This window comes from Vespula vulgaris, chromosome 6 (assembly GCF_905475345.1).
Source record: "Vespula vulgaris chromosome 6, iyVesVulg1.1, whole genome shotgun sequence".
Taxonomy (NCBI): domain Eukaryota; kingdom Metazoa; phylum Arthropoda; class Insecta; order Hymenoptera; family Vespidae; genus Vespula; species Vespula vulgaris.
This window is the reverse complement of record NC_066591.1, coordinates 8839189-8864083: the sequence shown is the minus strand read 5'-3', so window position 1 is coordinate 8864083 and position 24895 is coordinate 8839189. Positions and strand designations below refer to the sequence as shown.

The window sequence follows — 24895 nt, the reverse complement described above, 5'->3', positions numbered from 1 at the left end:
TATTTAAATATTACTAAATTGTAATTTATAGCAGGAATATAAAATACTTTTGAAAAAAGATGTTTAATATAATACACATAATTTAGTTCTGTCAGTTATAATAATACAACATATTACTTCTTTATGATCTACAACTGGTAACACATTTCTTACCGACTACTCTTCTAATAATATTTTTACAATAATACGAACCATCCAAAACATAACCTAAAAGAATCAGGTCATTCATTTCTATGTCATTTTTCTATATTGTTTATTTTATTATTGTTTGTCAAATAATTTCAACTTAACGTTGTGGATACGTTTCGTTACCAAAGGTAATATTCTTTAATTAAATTTGTAGCTCGATATTATGTTGTATTAAAATGTAGGTATTTAACATTTATTTTTTAGGTGTTAATGTATTCAATATTAATAAAAAATAACTAATGAACATAATCAACGATTATAGATAAAAAAATATAATTAATAAATAAACTTGTGGAAATGTTGCAAAAAATAAATAACTTATTACGGATTACTGTACGTATATATTGTAATGGTCTTTAAAATAATAATAAAAAACAAAAAATAGAATAGATTTAATTGATGTGTATTTTTAAAATAGGGTTATGGTCAACAACTAAGCATGCGTTATTTAAATTTTGTACCTGTCGTAGTTGAACAAAGTGGAAGAGGAGAACGTGCATATGATATTTATTCTCGTCTTTTAAAAGAACGAATAATATGTCTTATGGGTCCGGTAATATTTATTTCTCATTATGGAATATATATATAAACATATGATTAAAATCATAATTCTTATTTGTAATCTAATAAAAACTAATCTATCTTTTTTTAATAGATTACAGATAATGTTTCCTCAGTAGTTATAGCTCAATTACTTTTTCTTCAATCAGAGAGTAGTAAAAATCCTATTCATATGTATATTAATTCACCTGGCGGAAGTGTGACAGCAGGACTGGGTATTTATGATACTATGCAATATGTCCTACCACCTGTTGCAACATGGTGCGTAGGACAAGCTTGTTCAATGGCGAGCTTACTTTTAGCTGCTGGAGCAAAAGGCATGAGACATTCATTACCTAATGCTAGAATTATGACTCATCAACCATCTGGTGGAGTATCTGGTCAAGCTACAGATATTCAAATTCAAGCCCAAGAGATATTAAAACTTAAAAAACAAATTAATAAATTATATGTCAAACATACTGGATTGGATTTAGAAAAAATAGGTAGTTCAAATATAACAATTTCATTTATATTTTTGGTTTTTATAATTAATGTCATTATTTATATTAGAGCGCAGCATGGAAAGAGATAATTTCATGAGTCCTTCTCAAGCTAAGGAATTTGGAATAATAGATAAGGTACTTGCACATCCTTTACAAGAGGAAGAAGAAAATCCATCTGTGACAACATTATCAGAGCAAACTGTAAATGCTACTATATCAACTTAATGTTATTTTAATTAAATTGAAGGCGTAAGTGAACACTGTAACTTTATATTTTAAAAAATGTGTTTATCAACTTTTAATAATAATAATAAAAATAATAATAATAATAATAATAATAATAATAATAATAATAATAATATTAATAATAAAATATCATTGAAACAATTATAGATTTACTATGTTGTAATCACTTATTTTCAGGCACAAAGAAAATGTCTTCATTTTATACGAGTTTCATGTATTTATGAACGTATCTGATCTCGCATGCTAGCTATGTTATATAAAAATATTTAAAAAGATACTTCTATCTCTTTGAATTTTTATATATATATATATATATATATATATATATATATATATATATATATCCCTTACACGTGTATGTTTTTTTACATTATCATACACGGCATGCAAGATAAGCGCAATATGTATTCAAGCATATATAGCTGGAATGTATATATATACACATATAAAAAATACGCTTCATATCATTTATAAAAAAAATAATACAAAAAAATGGAAGACAAATTTATGTGTTTAAAACGTTTACATATGTAGTGCGTTAAACATTTTCAGTATTTCTGCTTCAATTGATTTCTACATAGATTAAGTACTTAGAATACCCTGGGCACACATTTCACTGAATTTTTTAATTCCTTTGAAAGTGTATTATCACAAAATTCTATGTAATATATTTCTTATAAGAAAAAAAAAAATATTGATAAAACAAAATTGTCTAATGATGAAAAGTGAATAACAAACGAAGAGTGAATCACTATTTTTGAAAATTCGATCTTTACAAGGCACAGGAATTGCTTATCTTTTTAAATGATCCAATTTTCAAAAAACCAGTCTCAAAATCTCAAAAAATTATCTCAAATAATAATTCATTGAGGACAAACTTGAGCATGAGCCAACATTAGTATATCTTTTTTTTCCTTTGGAAATCTAAGTTCGCGTCCTGCTAAACGCGCCGTTTCAAGTTCTCTTTCCGCTAAAGCTAATTCCATTGCAACAACTCCACCACCACTTTCATGTTCTCTGGCTACCCAATCAAGTGCCATTTGACTACGCATGTCATCATCTAATGCACGGTGACTATAATGTGCTACTACTTCTTGTCTACTACACTGTCTTTCTCGCATAGCTTTCAATGAACCATTCCAATGAAGTAACTGGAAAACTGTCATAAGTTCTTGGAATTCTAACATTGTTCTGCCACGATTACATTCTAACATAAAACGGAATGCACCAATTCCAGTATTTGGATCTTCTTTATCATCGCCATTTCCCTAAAAAAACATTCATTGCTAGATATATTTTTATCTATATTATTATATATATATATTTAATACTTTTTAATATTTCACACATTAGAAATTACTTGAGTTTGATTGCTAACACCATTAGGCGTAGTTGAAGGTTTTGCAAAACTTGCTCTTGCTTCAGCTACAGCTTTTTCTATAAAATCATCTGTAATTTTTCGTGATGGATGTTCATTGAACACTGAATTCATCAATGCTATTTTTGCCGCTGATCTACGTGCTTCAGCTTTTGTAGGGCAATTTTGAAAACTTCCAAAACAAGATCCTCCAGGAAGGGTCACATAGCAAACATATGGTGGACTAGCACCTGGGACGGATTCGTAAATTACTAACGCTCCATTTCTCAATTCTGTACCTCTGCTTTGTTTCATTTGCCAAAATTCTTGCAGTGCCTCTACCACATTCACTAAATATATTATAATATTATAAGTATATATCATATATATTTTATAATATAAATAATTATTTTATATAATTTAAATTATATTTCTAGTATATATAGAATGAAAAATTAATAAGAAAAATAACACACCTCTTCCATAACCCTGTGTATGTTTAGCAAAACTGTTGACAACTGCGTCCACTGCCTCTCTCAAAACTTGCTTTGCTCTGGCATCCACTAATCCATTCGTTACTCCCATTGTCTCAGGAATACGAGATTTTGTCTTAACTGGCATCATGCCTTGCATTACTTCTTAAAATTACACGTTCATTTACACTGTAAATATGATTATACTTGAATACCATAATTATATAATATGTACCTAAACGTGTCAAATCTTTATGGGGGAAAAAAAAAGATAAATCAAACAATTTCTTAGAATACTTTTTTATAAAATCCAAAATCAAATTGAAAATCAAATGCTATTTAATCATATTAAATCATCATAATATTTCGATATTAATAATAAACATTTTAACAACACCGACAAAAATTCATTACCGATAAATCTTCGTCACAGGCGAATTAACGGAAGCAAAATTGGCTCCTATATTATGCGAAATCTTGCCGTCCTGGATTTTTTCTCTTTTATCTGATCAATTCCTAAACTAGTCTTCTGGATGTAGACTACACGATAAAATAACTATCACTATGTATAATACCGAGGCATCGAAGATCGAGAAAAAACCAGAAGGCCCACCTGCAGATATCTCTTCCAGAGATATTCAGGAATTTGCGTAAATTACTTCTCCGATTGGATGTACTCTTTGCGCCGTGGGATCAAATTGCAAGACACATATAACGCGTTTAATGGCCCCGGACCGCTGACGATTTCCAGAAAACCAGGACCGTATGTTTCAATCGTGTGCCCTTCGAATATCGGTAGTATCGATCGTTCTATTTAAATCAGTTATCTTTTTCATTTTTTATTTTAACAAAGAGAGATAATAAACAAAAAAATAAAGATTTTAGAGTGTCATTTATCTATCTTATTGTTTCTTTTTTACTGAATAAAAAATGCTGCATAAAAGATAGATATTGTAAAGAAAAAATTTATTATCTGGCAATTTCAATTTATTATCTGACATGTTTCGATTTATTAACAATAACATATCATTAAAACTGAACTAACTACAATCCTTATAACAATTGATTGATTAATCAATTATATATATATATATAATATCGCAATATATAATTTTGAAATGATTTGTAAGTACAGACATTCTATTTTTATCCATAAAAAAAATTATTCGATCTTAGCAAAAATATTTATGTATTCGTATTTAATACATGATTATGTTATCATGTACAAAATATTAGTAGAATGCAAAGTATAATTGTCTGTAGATAATTATACATCATCTTATCAAAATTACAATAAATAGAAGAGCGCACCTTTACTGTACAATCAATGGCACGATAGTGTGTACCTCGTGTTTGCCGTTCAACGTTGCACATCGCATTCTTGCACTTCGTCTTTCCCCCTAGAATCCTTTACCCCTTACCGTCACCCCCATCACACCGAATTTCCGTACATACTTGCATCGAACTTGGCATATGTGTACGAAATCGTCAAATACATACGTGTACGTATGTGTATATGTCAGTTGTAAAATGACGTTCATTTATAGTATACAAGATAGATGACAAAATCAGTTATAGCTTTAATATTGATCAAAGCGCCACGTAGTAGATGATTTTCTAAGTTTTTACATTTACGATATTGATCGATAAAAACGTTTGGATTATCAATATGATCGATTATCAAAATTATCGATTTTATCATCTGATATTTTTTTTCGATTTTTTATAGTTAGCTTAGTGTGTATTAACAGAAAAAAGGGATAGTTCTTAATTTTATTTTTATAAATTTTTATTTTATAATTTATAAATAACTTTTTAATTGATTAAACTAATTTAAAAATTATTTTATTTTATCAACATTATATTTAATCAGAAATTATACCAAACAATCAGAAAACTATACTTTTATTTACTTTTGTCAGAGAATATTATTTTATGAATATATTCCAAATGCTGACGTAAATGTTTTGTAGAGTATATGAAAAATTTGATTTTTTTCAACATATTTCATTCATATAAATAAAATAAAGAGTCATAATAACATACTGAAATTTATCAGATATATTAATACTGCCACAGCAATTCTTATTTCTACTATATAAATAGATGTCAGCCGTAAGCATTCTTTCGATTGTTTCCTAAATTTAAGAATGTTCCCAAATTTTAAGAATTGACAAAATTTTAATTCGATTTATTAATAATATAATTCACGTAAAATATGGAAGCGAAGACGAATTCTTAATAAATACTAGAACTTAAGACACGTTAAAATTTATCTGCATCAGTCGTTATATTAAACACCCAAAGAATTTCTAAATCTAAAAGAAATATAAAATTGGCCTTCGCGCGTAATTCAAAAGGGGTCACCATACTCGACACGTGGCAAAGAGCGTATCTTTACGAAAGACGACGGTCGTGGGTCGTCGTCGGTCGTCTTCTGTTATGTCGGTTGGATGACGCGTCGTTTAGAGAAAGAGAGAGAATGAGTGGGTGGGGGTTGCGGAATAGAGAGGGAGAGGGAAAAGGATTTAGGCGCGCGCGCGTATTTTCCCGCGTGGGTCAGGGGCGCGAGTTGCATGGTATTGCATCGTTTCACGCGCGCGTCCCTTATCAGTGAAGGTAAATGCGAGTGTGTGCTACAAATGGATCAGCTGAGCGCCAGCTGTGTCACGCAGCTCGACCAATCGGATAGCCGTATGCCCGAAAGGCTACTAGCGCCACCTATAAGCACGCCTGCCCGGCGCCTATCACTTCTTTGGCGTTCCCGCAAAACTTCGTATTGGCAAGCTGTTTCTTTAATGAATTTTAAATAGATATTATCTTCATAATTATCGTTTAAATACGACCATCTGACGTTCTTCATTTTTACGTATTTAACGCGAGTGACGAAAAAGATATTCCATGGTTCCTTCGAAAATATAGTGCGATTAGATCAAGGCGGGAAGCGTTCCCCAATGGACGCGGAAGAGCGTGGATGCATCTCGGTTCACCCGATTTCGAAAACGCTACGACGCTGTAATTTCATATATATGTGAAAAGAAAAGACCAATATAAAGACGAATGTATACGTTCTATTCAAGAATTTGTTTGTTGAGTGTCATTAGAGTGTATATTTATTGGAAAAATCACGCGGACCGTGAAACGTCGTCGAGTGAACCAACAGCTCGAAAGACCTTTCTTTGATCATCGAAATCCTTGTTTCCTGAGGATGACATCGGTGTTTGTCCATTGAGAAAGGTCAAGGGAAGTCCTCTGGAAAGTATTTGTAAAAATTGGAAAATTTTCCCCTTTTGAGGTTATGGTATTCATATAGAGGGCGTCACAGCGCCAGATTGCAAGCAGGGGTTGGTCATCGTTTCGCGCGCTGGTCTCCCGCGCTTCGAGATCCACGTCCTCGGATTTTTCCATGAAAATTTTATTCCAAAGCCATTTACACTTTGATGGTACATCATTGAAGACTATCGGAGATTTTTTTTCGATTAAATTGAACAAGTGCGTTTAAGTTTCATCGTTAAATATTGGATCGGTATCGGGGAAGGAGACGTGCATTATGGCGATCGAGTGTGTCTGAGCTTCGCGCGCTCTCATACTTTTTGGTATTTTCTCGGCAATATTGTAGCACGAAATCTTACTTACTTTTCGTCAATACTTAGTCTAATATCACCCGGTATCGGGGATTAATAAAAAAAAATCTTAACTCTTATTAATATTTCGAACTTTGCGAGGATTTCTCAGCAAGATGCCACAGACCAGGTGAGTGTTCGACCTTCTATTCGATCATGAGATTTTTCCATTATTTCATTGGTTTTCACGTCTAAGAAATTGATATATATTATAGCGACCTTGGAACAGTCTCAGGAAACATTAAGTCATTTTTTTCCTTTAGTTATAGCTTAAATTTTATTTATATAACCTTCTCTTATTACAATTCATATATTGAGACTACTAAAAGAAGAAATGCAATAGCTGCAAAATTACAGCGTTATTAGAGATCTAATAAATGACAAGTTGTAATATAACTACTACGTATTGCGTCCTGTGTTAGGTTTTTAATCATCCTGCTTAGATCATTTGTTTTTTATAAGTTTCTTCTTTTATATCTTCACGATAGTAAAATAGTAACTTTAAGAAGGATTATAATTTTTTTCTTTCCTTTCTATCGACAGTTTACAAGAAAAGAAATCTTCCCAAACGTATTTGCAAGGTGGTAAAGAGAGACAATCACTAAAGCGTAAAAGACGTACAGCTGAACTTTCTGAAGATTCAGAAAATATCTATCCTCCTAGCAAAGTACCAGCATTATCTCATGTGTCATATACCGAATCTTGTAATGGTGCACATTCTATAGAAAATCCATGTACACCTCAACATCAAACATCTCCTTTAAAAGAACAACAGGAACCAGCAACTTGGTCGGAATTAAGAAATGCAACTTGTTTCTTAACACCTTCAGGTTCTAATAATGCATCAAATAGGCCGAGTCCTCTGCCATCATTTCCTTGGGCAGATGGTTCACAAGTATGGGCCCTTATGTGTCTAGGAGATCAAAAGACTCTTAGTCAAAGAGATCCGCAAATGTTTCAAAGGCATCCAACATTACAACCACGAATGCGTGCTATTTTGTTGGATTGGTTAATCGAAGTTTGTGAAGTATACAAACTACACAGAGAAACTTATTATCTTGCTATGGACTATATAGACAGATACTTGTCTACTCATCAAAATGTACCAAAAAGTCAATTACAACTTATAGGTATTACGTGCCTATTTATTGCAGCCAAGGTTTGTATTGTTTTTTCTTTTCCCTTTCCTTTTTTGCAATACCATTTTTATAAATATAACAGTCTAATAAAATTTGTAATTTATCTTCAGGTTGAAGAAATCTATCCACCTAAAATAGCTGAGTTCGCATATGTTACTGATGGGGCTTGCACAGAGGAAGAGATTTTAGGGAAAGAGTTAATCATTTTGAAAGGACTAGGATGGAATCTCTCACCGATGACTGCTCCAGGATGGCTTAATATCTACATGCAAATAGAATCTGGTGATTGGTCTAAACCCAATGTATTTATATATCCACAGTATAGTGGATTGCAGTATTCGCAAGCTGCTCAGCTTTTGGATTTAGCAACCTTGGATGAAGGAAGTTTAAAATTTCCTTATAGCCATATAGCTGCGGGAGCTATTTATCATACACAAGGAAGAGAACGTGCTTTAAGGGCATCGCATCTTTCCTGGGAACAATTAGCTCCTTGTGTTAAATGGCTGACTGCATTCGCCTCGACAGTGTTGGAAGATGGTTCACAATTTTTGTTAAGATCTACTATTCCTCCTGTGGAATCTAATTCAGGATCTGGACTCAAAGCAACAGTACCTAACATAGTGATGGATGAATCGCATCGTATACAAACTCATGTAGTAGATCTGAATATGTTAGAGAAAGCGCAACAACGATTGGCAGAAGAAATTTTACTAGTCGACGTAGAGGAAACAGATGTGAAAACGGAATCTGACAGACATAGTAGTCCAAATGAAAGTGGTCTTTTAACTCCTCCTTCTAGTAGCCAAAAAACTTCTCCGACAACACCGAGTCTCCCGCCACAGCTACATCCGTATACATAATACTTGTTTGCAAATGCTCGATGTTATTATATTACTACTACTCATCTCGTCATGAATATTTTTTTAAATTTTAGAATTATTATAATTAGAGCGATTCGTTGAAAAAAAAAAAAAGGAAAAAAAAGGAAAAAAAAACAACAAAAGCAAGAAAGGGGAAAAAAACAAAAAAATTGCTGACGCAAATGTTGTCGCTTACGAGTAACTGAATTTACACATAAGCGTAATAACGTTATAGTAATTGTTATACTTTATTTCGTATATAATATACATAATGTTAATTCCCTTGTGTGCATCGATCGACCATATCCAGCGATCGTTCGGCACGTGGTGGTGAATCTGTCATAGCAAAAAGACTCAGTACAAGACATTAAGCGTATTAGAAGATGTGCATTGTAAGCACAAATTTAATTTAATATATGTTTTAGTATATATAAACATTTACATATAAAAAAGTGCCTTGTGTCAAAGCAACTTGAACTTAAATAAGAGCCATGTATTAAATGGTGACTAATCTCTGTGATTATACCCAACAGTGAAGCTTCATGCAACATATACTTTACGAATCGGATTTAATTAATGTCGTTCTTATTCCTATAAATATAGATATTATTATTATTATTATTATTATTATTATTATTATTATTATTATTATTATTATTATTATTATTATTATTAAAATACAAAAAAATAATTCTAGTGCCTACGAGAAATGTTTTCCGCTCGTAGTTCTTTTTATTAGCACAAAAATAAAAAGAACATTGTGAATAGTATTCTTTTATATATATATATATATATATATACATATATATATATTTATATATATTTATATATATATAGTTTGCTTTATATTAACGTACTATGTGGTGCGGTAATACATTAATGTGTTGTACGCGTGTGTATTTTTATGTATATGTATATTATGAAAAAAGAAATCGTGTGAGAGAATGGGTGCGTGCGAGAATGTATGCGACAAATCAGCATGTATAAATGTGACAAATAAGACTTGTAACCACCATATATTTGGTGATATTTTCACACTGCCGTTCATATAACAACATGGTGGTTTATACACATTTGTATGAAGCTTGACAATAAATTTGTTAATCTATGGTATTCGGAGGAAAAGTTTTTATAACAATTATATTAATTACCTTATTATTATTAATTTAAACAAGTTATTATATACAACGGTATTCCATGAATTTTAAATAAACATTTCGAAATAGAAACCTGAAAGAATAATATATTCTTAGTTCACATCACGTATCTCTCTTCTTATATAAATAATAATAAAAATACAATAAAACACACTCATGGAAGATTACCGCTCATTTTCATAAAGTTAAAAAGAAATCTCTATTACCCATTGATAAGAAAGAAGCGCTACTGCAGTTAAGTTAGTATATAAATCAGCCGTTCTGATTGGTCATTGCAATTGCCTTCAAGCAGTGAAATATACGTTAGAAAAAAATAATATGGTTACATATATATATATAATTTAATACATAGTATAATTTAATATGGAGGAAGGAGAAATACATAAATCTAGTAAAGTCAAATAAATACAATATTAGAAAAAAATTGTATCTTGATTTATTAGATTTACAAAATAGATTTTCGTTATATAGAAATAATTTTTCTAATCAACAAAAATCTGTTAAGTATTCGCATAGTATTTGAATTAGATATTTAAAAAAGAGTTATATAAAATAAATAAAAAAACGTTACTGAAGAACAACGAGAAATCATATCCATGTTTATTTTTTATCAAAAGTCTGATAAATTAGTTTTCTCTTTTTTTTTCGTGTATGTCTCCATTCTATTCTGCATGGCATCATTCTAAAGAAAGGAAGCATTAAATGAGAATTTAAGTAAATTATTATAATATATAATAACAATCAAATATTTAGTTAATTATGTTGACAGTATATCTTTTGTAAAATAAAAATAATAATAACAATATGATCGTGTATGTATATATGTATATTTACGTTACCGCTCATTTTCGATGGGATGAAAGAAATCTATATTATCGATAGTGTAATGAAGTGATGTAGCGCTATGGTAGCGCAACGAGTCAGATAAATCGGCGTTTCTGATTGGTCGTTGCGTTCGCATTCAAGTTTGTGAATGCTAAAGCAGCCGTTAAAAGCTGTCGTCGTTGCGTTGTAGAATTGAATGTGTGTTAGGTTACAAAGTCAGAAGGAACGAGGGAATAAACGAATCGTGTTAATTAATTTGTGTCAATACGTGATCGTTACATGTTCGTAAATGTACAAAAAGATTTAAATTTGTTTAGTAATGTAATACGACGAAGAAAAAGTGCGCTTTGATTTGGAGGAGAGAAGACGAAATTCTTTTCATCAATCTAAGACAAAATTCATTTTCATAACGTACAGAGAAGAAGAAGAAGAAGAAGGAAAAAAAACGAAGAAGCATCGAATATTTTTTACAAAATATGGAAATTCGACGTTCAGGAGAAATGTCGAGTCCAAAAAGTGTCGGCGTTGGAGGACAAGTTCGTGAAGGGACAAGAGTTGTTCTTCGGGAAATCACAGCAATGCTTCACAATTCACCACCAAGCCAAACTTCTCCTCGTCGTAAGGTATCTCCTTTATTTTCTTTTTAATTTTTTTTATTTTTAATATAAGTTTGAACGATGCAAAGCTATTGTTTCGCAAAGAATAATACAATACAGAAAGAGAGGGGGGAGAGAGGCGGTAGAGATAAAAGAAATAAAAATGTTTTCTTTTTGTTCCTTTCGTTTTCTTCACTTTTTTCATTTTCTTCTTATTTTCTTTTATTCCTACTTCTACTTTTCTTCTTCTTCTTCTTGTCTTCCATGGGCGTTTGCTGATAGTCGACCGGAGGACGAATTCCTATAAATAAACTCTGTATCTCCAGGAGTACCTTGAAACAAAAATAAGTTCCTTGCTCTTCTCCCGTTCGTTTTCAAAGTCAAAGTTTTAGGCCAGTAAGAGATCGTTGTTCTTTCATTATCTACATTATTTACATTTTTTAATATTAGTTTATTCGAATAACAATAATCTTTCTATTCAATTATATTGTACAATAGTCATTTGTAAAAGCTAGGTCGATAAGGTAGAAATTTTATCCGTGTTATTACTGTATAAAAGGCTTGTGTGCATTTATGGCACACGAATGCAACAGTGTGTGTGGTGTGTGAATTGTGAATGTATCACGTGCTATTCACGAATCATACCTATAGAATTGTGCGTGTGTATGTACAAAGAATTCAAGAGCATGCTTGCTTTGTTTGGTATCGAAAATATTGACTATCATATAATCGAAAAATCTAAGTAATAAGTTGTCTTATAAATAAGATAAATACGCATACACGTAAAATACTCTCCCATATGTAGGGCAACGAAACCACGCGACTTTTGTAGAGTTATTCGAGCACGAGCTAACTTGGTAAAACAATAGGCTCGAGTAAATAAATAGAAATATTCGATAAGGTTGTTAGTTCTTTGTTTTACTATGCATGGAATATAAAAAGAAATGCTAACGCACTTGGAAATAAAAGAGAGGGTAAAATAATGTTTGACTATTAAGTAAAGACTATTTTTATATTTTTGGAAGACATGCATTCTCTACGAATACGAGAATCGAGAATTATAAATTTAATTTTATTTTTAAATTATATTGTTTTTTGTTTTCTTTCTTGTTATCATTATTATTTATAAGTTTCTACTTTAAGCACTTAAACTTAATCTTAGAAAAACAATTATTCTCTCTCTCTCTCTCTCTCTCTCTCTCTCTCTCTCTCTCTCTCTCTCTCTCTCTTTTTTCTTTGCATCTTTAGTAATTGTTATAGCCGATTCATTTCGCGTGCATATTATTATATGCATATTACGATACACATTAAAATATTGTAATTGAAGATTTTTTATAACAAGAAAAAAAGGAAACGTGCAGTGTATTATTTAACAAGACATTTTTAGTCGAAGCCGTACTAGCCCTGCTATCTAATTACTATACGTTACGTGTTTTTTACGCATGTGTTGGGTAATAAGTTTATTCAAAAAATTTTTATTTTATTACCTTAAATCATTATTTAATTTAAAAAAGTTATTAAATTATTTTTAGTTTAAATTAGCAGGATTATAAAATAATAGCATTAGAGTCTTGTGTAGTGTTTTAATTTAATTAAAAATTACATTTAATTAAAAATGCTAAGAATATTAATCTTTTTTCTTTTCTTTTTTAAATTTATGGTTAAGTTATTTGATTTAATCATATGTATAGTACGTTGAAAAAAAATGATTTTTTTTTTATTTATATAACTTCGCCAATAAGAGATCAATCTAGGTAAATGTGTTAAAATATATAGAATGAGGATAGAAGTGGGGGTAATAGAATGTGTTTTGTGCTAATTCGGATTTACCCTTCGGTACGAACTGAAATGTCACACGACCAACGTGCCTCTGCAAGTAAAAGCTCATTTGCTTGATATGTGACAAGAAACAATCGAGGTTAAAACTTTTCAAAGAAAATCTCTTGTATTCGAATAAATTCAATTGAAAAAATATCTCGTGCTAAATTGTTTTACGTTTCTATTCTTTTTCTTCTATTTATACAAAATTTTCTTAAACAAGTTATGTTTGTTAACAAAGACAAACAAGATATATTTATCTCAATAAATATTGCAAAAAAAATGTAAAACTCGAAAACCATGTACTCAAAACAAACTGAACGTTTATCAAATTCTTTCCTGAAGATGAATCAATAATTAAATTCTTGATTTATATAAATCAAGAAATATTTTAGAATTCATTTGTGAATAATTGCCCTTAGAAATTATCGACTGAAGATAAATTTCTGCACGCAACAAATATTATCGGCGTATGCATTTGAAGATGGCGTCTAATTCGCCAAGTTCCGTTGAGTGTATCCTCTCTACTACCTTTTATCTTCATATTCGGCGACTTTGCGGCGTGTGCGCGCTTCGAGCTGCGTGCTGTAAAGAACGTCGCTGAAGCGACGAGTAAAAGGAGGGGCTTCGCGCGAGAAATATTCACGAGGTTAGACGACGACTTAATATACTAGTAAAATATAATATAGAGCGCATTACCGTTTACTAACGACAATTGAATAAACAAGAAGACGACGAAGAAAGGAAGACGAAAAGGAAGATAACAAGAAAATTGGCGCGCGCGCCGCCGCGCGTTCGTCGGCGGCTTTTGTACGCGATCACATCGTGATCATACGTGATATGCACACGACACGCACGCATATTTATGTACGGAGAGGGACAAATTTTCGATAACACGAGGAACGAAAGGTGAGCGATCGAATCGCGCCCCGCCCCTTCTCGTTTTCCTCCCACTACCATTACCATCTACCTTTCTTATCCTTTTTATCATTCTATTCTCTCTCTCTCTCTTTCTTTTTTGCGGCTGATGGTTTGTCCTCTCTGTCTCTGTCTGTCTCTGTCTGTCTGTCTGTCTGCCTCTCTCTCTCTCTTTCTCTTTCTCTCTTTCTTTCGCTCTCGTACTTGTATACATCATCCGTCGATACGCTATGCGAATTCTAATATTAGAAGACGAATCAGGAAGAGAATTGTACGCATGGATCGAAGATGTGCACAGGTGTGCAGATCTGATCGAAGACTGTTTCTCGACTGTTTTTTACCCTTCAGTTATATCAACATTTTCATTCTCTCTCTCTCTCTCGCTCGCTCCCTCCCTCCCTCCTCTCTCGTTCTAATTTATTTCGAATTAATTGAAATTTTTTTTTTCGATACGAATTTTAGAATACTCTTGATCAAAATTTATTGCGATGGAGGAGCACATCTAATATACCTGATATTATACATTTATCTGCATATATACATACTTTTCTATATGCTTAATAAAAATAAACAAAAAGTAATAGGAAAATAGACAAATCTCATGGAAAAAGAAAAAGAAAAAAAAAAAAAAAATTAGAATCGAGTTGCACAATATATCTCGTCTTTTTGCAATTCCTCTAGAATTCTTTAGAATCTTTTAATTCTTCAGTCGAATTAAATGTCTCGTCGGTGCCTCGACACACCCCCTCAGACAAGGTCTATCTTCATCCACCTATTACTCTCTTCTCTCTTTCTCTCTCTCCTCCCCCCTCTCTTTTCCTCTCCCTTCATGTTGCTGCATCATGTCTCGATGGCGAGTAGGAGGTTAAGGAGAAGAAAGAGGAGTATGATGAGATGGAGGTGGTGGACTTCTTCCTTTTGGTGCAAATAGCGAATGACTCACGCAACGTCTCTTCGTACTATTCACTACTGCTTGCTTACTGTTCTGTATGTCATTGGTCGTATTCGCGATTCGATGTCAAGAACGCTCCGAATAAGGAGCGCGAGTCTCTCGAACTTCGAGGGCTCGGGGAATCGATTCCCCCGGAGCCGAAAAGACCCGAACAGATCTTCGTATTTTCACGCACGTTCACGTCGCCGTGCGCACTGCAAGTCAGTCACATACATACACTCTACGTATTATATACTTTCTTCTTCGTCTCTCTTTCTTCTGTCTACGTATGTCCTATCCTCCTTTACTGTGTGTCACGCTCTGAGATCGTCGACATTCGTGTTTTAGAACGATCAAAAAGCTGAGGTAAATTGTCATCGAATAGCTTTTCTCTTTCTCTTTCTTTCTTTCTTTTTTTTACATAATCATTGTTATCATTGTCATTATCGATAAGTGTATAGAATAAATTATAATTTGTCGCATTGGTTCGTTCTTTCTTTTTTTTCGTTTGGCTATCGTTATCATTTTTGAATTTTGTTTTTGTTTTTTTATTTGACGACAATGAATTCAAAGTATCATTTGAGTAGGATGGTATGACTCGGTTTTTTCCTGATGTCATCATATCGAGAGATTTCCACGTACAATCAATAATTTTGTTAATGTAAATGATTCTTTTGTCTCGCCGAAATATCTTCTGTCATTCAAGAGATTTTATTGATCTTTCAATTATATTGACCTAGGACTGAAATATATAAGTTAAAGGATTAAGACCGTTGTTTTACGATTTCATTTAACTTTTTCCTGTTAACGAATAAGCAAAGTATTCGAATTATTCTTAAACGACTGGTTAATATATCTTATTATTTTTTTACATAATTATATATCTTATCAACGAGTTTACGTCATCCACCAAAAAAAGTCAATTGCTTTTTTCGTGTATATACAAATTTCCACTTTCTTTCGAATGATGAACATTCTTTGAACGTTTTAATCAAATAAAAAATATGTATTTATACCAAATCGATATTAAACATACCAGAGAGGTTAACGAGAAAACACGTATTCTTCTCATCGTCATTCTATAAAATCTTTATGTATAAACAACCGTAGTGTCCCACTTTTTTCTGTAAGAATACTAACGCCATCTATCATGTCATTCTTATATTCCGCAGTTATTGAAACACTTAAAGATTTTCAAGTTGTTTTCAATGATTATTTCGAACTTTTCGATCGTTTAATCATTTACAAATATACTTTTATTCGTCGAACATTCATCATTTATGATTCATTCATTATAATACAATATGTTACTAATATTTACGAGGAGAAAAAAGAAAAAAACATTTATAGAATTAGTGACAGCAATCGGTGTGAGATTCCAATAATTTGGCGCGAAATTCAAATTTTAACGCGGGAACAACGACAGAGTGTTACTGTCCAGCCAATAATGTTAAAGTTTACTATAGTTTCTTTTCGTGACCTTGGAATATCCTTTTAAAATAACAATCGCATATTTAATTAGTCTGCATTGATTAAGTAGAAAAATGGCGACAACGGAAATGGTGTCATCGGCGCCGACCTATGAGCCAACCAAGCGAACCAAATAAATAATACCGGAAGGGCGCGAGAACACGTTTGAAAAATTTGTATGCCAGTTTCGAAGACGAAGCTGTCAGTTTGGAAGCACCGTTGAGTGCTTCTTATTTTGTCAGGGACAACGGTGTGTTAAGTGTCGTAAAAGAAATATATAGAGAAAGGGGAATGACTTCTCTTTTTCGGTCCGTGGGGTGGTTCCTCGAGTAAAAAAAAAGGAACGTGATAAATACGAAAAAACTTGAATACTTTACTCAAAAGAGAAGTTTTCTTAAAAGTGGAAAGATGGGCAATCTTTTTCAAAAGGTAATCGTCGTGAAGAAAAAAAACATTCGAACAGAATAGCGTATCTCCTGTTGTATAATGTTTCTTTTAAATATCATGAAAGTAAAGTTCAACAAGATGTTTCTGTGATAAGAGTTTTATTTTATGTTTGTGTTTTCCTTTTTTTCATTGTATTTGCAATGTACATATATAATATTATTTTTTTATTATTATTTTATAATTTATTATATATAAGAAATAATACTATATATATTATATATAATACTAATATACTAATATATTACTAATCTCTTACTATATTAGTATTATAATATATCTATTATACTGATATTATATATCAGTATCATGTATAAATAGAGACGAATGCTATTTACCTTTAAATTTCCATAGACGTCACTTTTAAAACGTTCGCGCCGAAAATAAAAAGAAAAAAAAATATTTCTCTTCCGTCTTTCTTACGTAAGGATAAGTCGAGGTATATAATAACGTTTGTAAAAAAGTATGTTACTACACGTGCGTAAGAGATCTCGGAATAAACGAGACTGATTCGATTTCTATCGTGGCAAAAGCTTTCTCCCTGAGATATATTTATTATTAGAACGAGCGAAACGCACACGCCGCTACTGGTGGTTGCGCAATTCTTTTAACGAAATCTCCGAGGCTTGTTACCCTACCGAGTCAAAGTCAGCTGATTCTCTTTCTGATGCACCGTTATTATCGGCCCAGTGAACTGAGGTAGGCCACGGCGCGAACTTCGTCTTTCTCTCTTTCTCGTTTTTTTCTTCCCCTTCTCTCTCTCTCTCTCTTTCTCTCTCTCTCTCCTTTGGATGTTAGCACAGTGTTGTATTCGCTGATAAACACGTTATGGAATACATTAACAGATTCTTACATCGTTCTCCTATAAATTCGTCAGCATCCTCCTCATCGCCTACATCTAAGGTATCAAAATGATCCTTTTGTAAAAATTCTGATTTTCGTTTCAAAGCGTTCCACAACAATTTTGAAGGATATTCCATTGTTAAAAATATAGATGCGAAGATTGAGATTCTTTTGAGTTCTCTTCATTTATATTTTTTTGCGTTTATTGTGTTTATTTTTTCGTAAAATCCTTTTATTTGATTTGAAAGTTTTATTCTTTTGTTTTGTCTCATTGATTTCAGAGTGGCAACGACACAACCAATAGCACTTTCTCCAAGGTAGCAGCCGAGCACGAGGTGAAGGTGCGTTTCGCGCGTGAATTCGCGGACGCAGATTTGGTGACGTATTCAACACCCGAGAGCTTTTCCTCAGAGAGCAGTTATTACAGCATTGGTAGTACGCAGAGCATTAAGAACAGCGGTATCAGTTCCGATACCGATGATCTCAACAACTCTCAACTATTCAAGGTCGCAGACTCTTCTTATGTGGATAGTAATATACCAGGTCTTAATGAACTAATTCGTGGTTGTGCTGATATTCAAATCGATTCTAATGTAGAGGAAGTCACTTTGTCTAATTCTATTTATGAATCTCCTGATAATACTTTGATTCAAACCTTCAACTCGGCCATTGATGATACCAATGTTATCCTTGACAATAAGTCACTCGTCAAGTGTAACTTAAATGAGACACGTGCGGTCGAAAACGGTTTAGCAACACCGTTGAATGTCACGCATTCCCTTGTAAATTCTTCTCAGACTCAAGAAGAATTACAGAAACATTTTATTCGTGACGATATACCTCAAACATCTTTGCACTTGGAAGTGAATGTATCTACGGAGGAAGATATTGCTGTCAACGAACAAGGAAGTGAACAGGATCTGAAAGAATCCAAAGTTGAAAGTGTAAAACTTACTTTAGAGACATCTACGCCAAGATCAGTTTCTCCTGTTGATTATAACGAAGCTGAGAGTGGCAGAATAGAAGATATATGTATTGATACAAATGATAGGGAAACAGATTCATGTAATGTAGATGAGAAAAAAGCTGATGTAGATAATACAAGCGAAACAGATACAAATAATACTTGTACTATTCAAGCAATTACAGATATTGTAAGTGAAAATATAAATACTAGTACAGATGAAAAGAAACCAGATAGAAATAATTTAAATAATAATATAGCAGATGCTCGTAACATCAATGAAAATAAAACGGATACAGAAAATAATATAGATGAATATAAAATTGATACGACAATTAATATAGATGAATATAAAATTGATACGGCAATTAATATAGATGAACATAAAATTGATACGACAATTAATATAAATGAACATAAAATTGATACAACAATTAATATAAATGAACATAAAACTGATACAATTCATATAGACGAATATATTAAAACTGATACAACATTTAATATAGATGATAATAAAACAGATATAAATTATTTAAATGAAAATGAAACGGATAAAAATAATATAGATGAACATAAAACTGATACAACATTTGATATAGATGAAAATAAAACAGACAAAAATAATTTAGATGAAAATAGAATAGATACGAATAATATAAATGGAAATAAAATATATAAAGAAGATATAGTTGAAAAGAAAACTGATGAGGATAATATAGATAGTAACAAAAAAAGTACAAGTAATACAGGCACAGATGAGGTATTGGATGAGACGCTCACTTTGTCAGATGATACTTATTTAAATCTTGATTCTTTAAATGAAGTTGAGCAATACGAAGAATTTAAGCCACAGAGACAGAGTACTACATTGTCTAATGATGATGCTACTTGTTGTTCTTTAAAAAAATTAGAATTAGCAGCAGGAGAAATTGCAGATGACATTTTCAAATCTCCTTTAGAATTTGAAGATGATGTTTTTGTTAATCCTGTGTTAGAAAGTAAGTTGAAATTTGATCTTTCCGTATCGTATGTAATTAAATTGTTCTATAAACGTCCTTAAGTATTTAACAATTTATCATTTTTAGTATTCCAAGACCCAACGTCTTTTGATTTTCTTTCGGCAAGAGGAAATTCAGAAAGCGCAACTCGCCTTAGGAATGAATCCTTGTATATCAAATTTGATCCTCTGTTAGCCAATGTCAGTATGTTACCTCAAGGAAACAGTCAAGTTTTTAGTACCCCTCCCAGTGGTACGATTCACAAATTAGAAGAAATTCAAGACAAAAATGTAAGCAATGTTTAAAGTATTCTTTTTTATTAATTAGTTAGTAATAACAATTACATTTAATTTCATATTTTCTTTATAAATATTTTCTTATGTATTTTCTAAGGATGAACCTATACAAGTAACTAAATCTGATACAAAGGAAGTCGACGATATAGACGGAACGGAGAAATTAGAGTTACTACGTGCGACTGTGTCGCAATTGGAAAAAGAATTGGAGAAACAGAAAAAAGAATATGAATCAAAATTGGAAAAACAAAAGGCAACTTCTCAAGAAAAATTAACAAAATTGCAAGCGCAAATAAATCAAGAAGTTGAGAATAAAAATCAATTGACGTAATTTACTTTTCAAATTTTTATAATTATTTTATTATTTGTTATAAAAGTTGTCTTATATAAAAAAAATATTGTAATTTTTGTTATATAGAGTTGTCGTAGATGAATATGAAAAATCGATAAGTCGATTACTCACAGAAAAAGAAAGGGATCGTGCTAATTTTGAGCAAGAAAAGTCTAAAGTACAAGAAGAACTTCAAGCTACAAATCTTCATCTTAGTAACACGGAAGCTGCATTTAATGATGTTCATTTAAAATATGAAAGGCTCAAGGGAGTCGTTTCTGCATATAAAAATAACGAAGGAGTTTTGAAAGAAAGTATCCAAGAAAATTTGGAAACAATAAAGTCTTTAGAAAATCGTTATGATCAATTAAAAACTCATGCCATGTCGCAATTAAGAAAGTAAGTTTAATAAATTGAAGATACTGTAATATCTAAAAATATGAGATAAATATTATAATAGAAAAGAAAGGACATTATTTTTAATTTAAAAAAATTTGTCATAGGGCCAACCTAGAATTAGTGGATATACGAAAACAACACGAAGCCGAGACGGTAAAGTTGCATGCGATGGTGAGGAAAGCTGAATTGAAAAGTAATTCGCTCGCTGAAATAGTAGAGCAAAAAACAAAGGAGAACAAAGAACTTACACAAATATTAGATGAACTGATTGCCAGGGTCGGTCGACAAAATGCAGAATAAGGAGAACTAAAAAAGTTTTATAGAATTAATTTAATATCTCCTGAATCCCTATCGCAATTAGTCTGTATTAGTCTTTATTTCTTCCCTCTTTATTAGTCTTTATTTTTTTACTCGCCTTAATTATATTAAATATATATATATAAAAAAATCTTATGCTAGATATGTCGCTAAAATATATATTAATCTATTTACTGATATATATATATATATGACTGCTAATACATATCAATTGTATTGAGCAAAAGTATTCGTACGGCGCAGATAAAATTGATATATATTAGCAATAAAAAAATTGTATATTTCATAATTTATAAATAATAAAGCAAAGGTATCACTTTGAAATAGAACAAAACAGAATTTGCAACAATTTGTGACGTACGTGTAACATAGTCTTCTAACTTTTTACTTGCCTCTTACCAAAGTCCTTATTTAATGAAAATAAGAGGCTCGAATAGAATTAAATTTAGATAATAGTTTAGAATAAATCCAGATATCAAGTTTCTTTGGAAATATTGAATTTGATGTTTATTATGCAAGGTAATTTTCTATGATTTATAATTCTTAATAATATAAAACAATATCAAACTTTGAAATACCAAGAAGAAAAAGTTTATCTTTGCAATAAGAAAAAATTGATATTGGTTCTTCAAAGACAATAAGATTTAAATTTGTATTTACTTGCTTCTAATGATTTAGCTACGTACTTTGATCACAATCACATATTAAATATAATTGATTTACAGAACTTTATATATATATGTGTATATATATATATAAAATATGTAAATATCCCGTCCAGGCTACAATTATTCTAATATATACACTGTGACTTTAGGAGAACCTTTCTTTTACATTTATACAGTAAAATATAATAATTTTTCGTGAAAAATTATGTAAATCTTATTAATGCATTTAATCACATTTATCACATTAAATTAATTAAAAGTCCTTCATTATTTTGAAAGTATCGAAGTAATAACACTCGTACTTTTTTCTATTTCTTTTTTCTTTTAAAATTGTACGAATTTTTTTTGTATAAAAGATACAATAATATATTTTTTCGTACTAACAAGTACAGTCATTCCATAGTCCTTGTATCTGTTATGAGAAGAGCATGATGTTTAGCCAATTTTAACATACGATCACTTGTACTGCCAGGTTTTCTTGGTATATTTTTATTTTCAAGATCAGGCATTAATTTTTTAACAGTACGTGCTAGATTTGAAGCGTACTGTTTAAACTGTGGATGGCCCATACCAATTCCTCTGCCTCGTAGTGCTTCTGCTACAGCCCATAATAATTTCTATGCAATAATAAATATAATTAAATATCAAATATAATATCTTAAACAATGGCACAAGAATGAAATATCTTACCTTTCTATGCGTATCACTAAGTTCACTTTTTCCTTGCGTGACAGACATTTCATGTTGTGATAAGACATTTCCAGAAGAATGTCTCTCGCGATCCCAGGAACGTAAAGTAGTATTTTGTAATTCAAGAGGGCAATCAAACGATAAACTCTTTGCCCACTTGAAACGAGGTCCTTGTAAATCATCTTCACTCTTCCTCTTTTTAGATTCTTCGGTAGCAATTATTTTAACACCTTCCATTAAAATATCTTCCTTCTTAGGAGTGGGAAATAAAGCACGTTTAATTGTTTGGGGATTGGTACTACTACAATTAAATAATTTACTAGGGCCTGCTTTATCTAAGGGTGGACTTTGGAAAAGAGCTCGTCTTGATGTGTCCAATTTTGTTTTGTATGGACTTATATTTTCTAATGTAAGCCTTCGAACTACTTTTTTCTTAGCCGATCCTCTAGGACTTTTACCTCTTGGACTTTTATATCTTGGACTTTTGCCTCTTGGACTTTTACCTTTTCTAGTTGTAGGTTTTCTATAATTAAAATATAATTACAAATAGTAAATAATAAATAAATAAAAAAAAATATATATTATGAAGACGAAAGAAATCATACTTGACACTCAATACTAATTGTCTCTTATCATTGAGATTTAATCCTTGTAAATTTGCACTAGAAAATGTTCTCCTTCTTCGAGCTAAATGACTCAATCTCTTTCCTGGACTTTGACCATAATTACGTTTAGCTAGAACACTTCTTTTTCTAGCACTTCCAGGTCCTTGCTTAGAAAAAAATACATTACACGTAGATTGTGTTTCTGCTCCTATATATCTTTCGCATAGTTTCATTGTTAAATTTTCGAATTCTTCTATTGATTTATTTCTATTATAACTGAAACAAAAAAATTAAATGGTACTAACCATATCAATTTCGAGATATTACTATTAGTATAAATAATATATTATTTATACTTACTGGATACCATGAAATTTATGAAAATATGCTTCTGACCATGGCAAATTTTCAACTTCTTTCTCTCCGATAGTATTATAAAGAATAAGCGATTTATTCTGCAAATTATTTGAATTATTTACTTGTTGTTCTAAAATATCAAGTATCTGTTTTTGTAATTGTATCCTTATTTAAATTATGATTTTTTTGTAAATTATTTGTATCATTATCAAAATTTTATATACATACCTCTTCAGAAACATTGTTTGTATTTGACTTGCATTCATCAAAAGCATTAGCTAAATTTCTTTGAGTATTATTGGTATTATAAAAAGAAAACATCTCATTGTTTTCTAATGTTCCTTGATTAAAAGATTTATTTATTTCTTCTTGTCTAACATTTTTCTCTTCTGATATAGGAGAGGTTGTCCAAAAATATTGTTGGTTTTGTTGAATATAACGCAACAAGTCATTACAATCGCTTTGACAAATAGTATGACTTGGCGGTGGAGGTACTCCGGTTAAATATTTATTGATTCTGGCCAGCAGATAATTGTCGGACTTAGTGATAAGAGTAGCCTGGGAAGGTTCTTGTGGACTAGTTTTGACCAATGTTTCTTCAATTACTGATGTTACTTCTTGTTGTTCATTGTGTTTGTTTTCCACATCACTATCGAACATTTCTGGACTAGATACATTTGGAAATACCTTGTCCATTCCTGTAGCTTCGTTTTGTTCAATGTAACAACAATCCATGGCATCCTCTAACATATTTAACATATACACACAAAATTCTAATATCAAATCAACAATAATGCATACATATTGCACTTAATAATCTTTTTCTTAATATCTTCAAATTAAAAAGAATGACTGAACACAATTACACTTCTCACGTGTTTGTTTTTAAGATATCATATCAGATTTTTATTGTAGAATTATCGTCTATTATAATAAAAATAACTATAATCTCGTCCATGTATATACGTAGAAAACATTTCTATATATACATACAAACATACCTTCATGTCCTTATTAACGCTACAATAGATTATTCTTAATGGACGAAGATTATTGAAGTTCGTTGATGTTTCCAAGTCCGATCGGTTCAATAATTTATTGAGGAATGGCCAGAACTAGAGTCATTTTTACCTACTACCGCCATTAAATACAACACCGTTAGGACAATATAATTCAATAGCCTATGCGTCACGAAGTTGTTAGCGATTGTAAAATTTCGGTGGTTAATATAAACCCCAGGTATAAACTTTAAGGTTATATCATATGAAACTTATTTACCAGATCTGAACCAATCATCTCTTTGAGGTTATCTATTTCACTTGTTACTACTC

General features: G+C 31.3%; 5 protein-coding genes across 10 annotated transcripts; 3 read left to right on the top strand and 2 right to left on the bottom strand.

Annotated features, from left to right (window-relative positions):
* The first annotated feature begins 167 nt into the window (after window positions 1-167).
* LOC127064913 (ATP-dependent Clp protease proteolytic subunit) lies at window positions 168-1758 on the top strand. Of its 4 annotated transcripts, XM_050996578.1 has the most exons (6): window positions 168-317; window positions 394-522; window positions 608-742; window positions 845-1235; window positions 1303-1484; window positions 1659-1758. In XM_050996578.1, the coding sequence occupies exons 2-5, from the start codon at window positions 487-489 to the stop codon at window positions 1458-1460; spliced, it is 720 nt and encodes a 239-aa protein (XP_050852535.1). In that variant the 5' UTR covers window positions 168-317; window positions 394-486; the 3' UTR covers window positions 1461-1484; window positions 1659-1758. The 4 variants fall into 4 exon arrangements, with proteins under 4 accessions (XP_050852535.1, XP_050852534.1, XP_050852536.1 ...); XM_050996577.1 differs by lacking the exon at window positions 1659-1758 and having other exon boundaries at window positions 1303-1623; XM_050996579.1 differs by lacking the exon at window positions 1659-1758 and having other exon boundaries at window positions 174-317; window positions 372-522; window positions 1303-1623.
* Window positions 1759-1972: 214 nt separating this feature from the next.
* Window positions 1973-4774, bottom strand: LOC127064911 (protein limb expression 1 homolog). 3 transcript variants are annotated; one of them, XM_050996573.1, is made up of 6 exons: window positions 4623-4773; window positions 3925-4121; window positions 3726-3851; window positions 3315-3500; window positions 2842-3188; window positions 1973-2749 (listed from the first exon to the last, which is right to left on the bottom strand). In XM_050996573.1, exons 4-6 carry the CDS (start codon window positions 3469-3471, stop codon window positions 2345-2347), a joined length of 909 nt encoding a protein of 302 aa, XP_050852530.1. In that variant the 5' UTR covers window positions 3472-3500; window positions 3726-3851; window positions 3925-4121; window positions 4623-4773; the 3' UTR covers window positions 1973-2344. The 3 variants fall into 3 exon arrangements, with proteins under 3 accessions (XP_050852530.1, XP_050852531.1, XP_050852529.1); XM_050996574.1 differs by lacking the exon at window positions 3726-3851 and having other exon boundaries at window positions 4623-4774; XM_050996572.1 differs by having other exon boundaries at window positions 3726-4121.
* Window positions 4775-5926: 1152 nt separating this feature from the next.
* LOC127064382 (G1/S-specific cyclin-E1) lies at window positions 5927-10046 on the top strand. Its single transcript, XM_050995347.1, has 3 exons — window positions 5927-7064; window positions 7478-8093; window positions 8184-10046. The coding sequence occupies exons 1-3, from the start codon at window positions 7051-7053 to the stop codon at window positions 8931-8933; spliced, it is 1380 nt and encodes a 459-aa protein (XP_050851304.1). The 5' UTR covers window positions 5927-7050; the 3' UTR covers window positions 8934-10046.
* A 1067-nt stretch (window positions 10047-11113) lies between these two features.
* On the top strand, window positions 11114-21583 carry LOC127064874 (putative uncharacterized protein DDB_G0282133). Its single transcript, XM_050996505.1, has 6 exons — window positions 11114-11538; window positions 18217-19900; window positions 19988-20190; window positions 20294-20523; window positions 20615-20926; window positions 21031-21583. Exons 1-6 carry the CDS (start codon window positions 11392-11394, stop codon window positions 21224-21226), a joined length of 2772 nt encoding a protein of 923 aa, XP_050852462.1. The 5' UTR covers window positions 11114-11391; the 3' UTR covers window positions 21227-21583.
* LOC127064875 (uncharacterized) lies at window positions 20192-24787 on the bottom strand. Its single transcript, XM_050996506.1, has 6 exons — window positions 24566-24787; window positions 23793-24307; window positions 23568-23662; window positions 23208-23483; window positions 22603-23125; window positions 20192-22529 (listed from the first exon to the last, which is right to left on the bottom strand). Exons 2-6 carry the CDS (start codon window positions 24297-24299, stop codon window positions 22305-22307), a joined length of 1626 nt encoding a protein of 541 aa, XP_050852463.1. The 5' UTR covers window positions 24300-24307; window positions 24566-24787; the 3' UTR covers window positions 20192-22304.
* Between the last annotated feature and the right edge of the window lie 108 nt (window positions 24788-24895).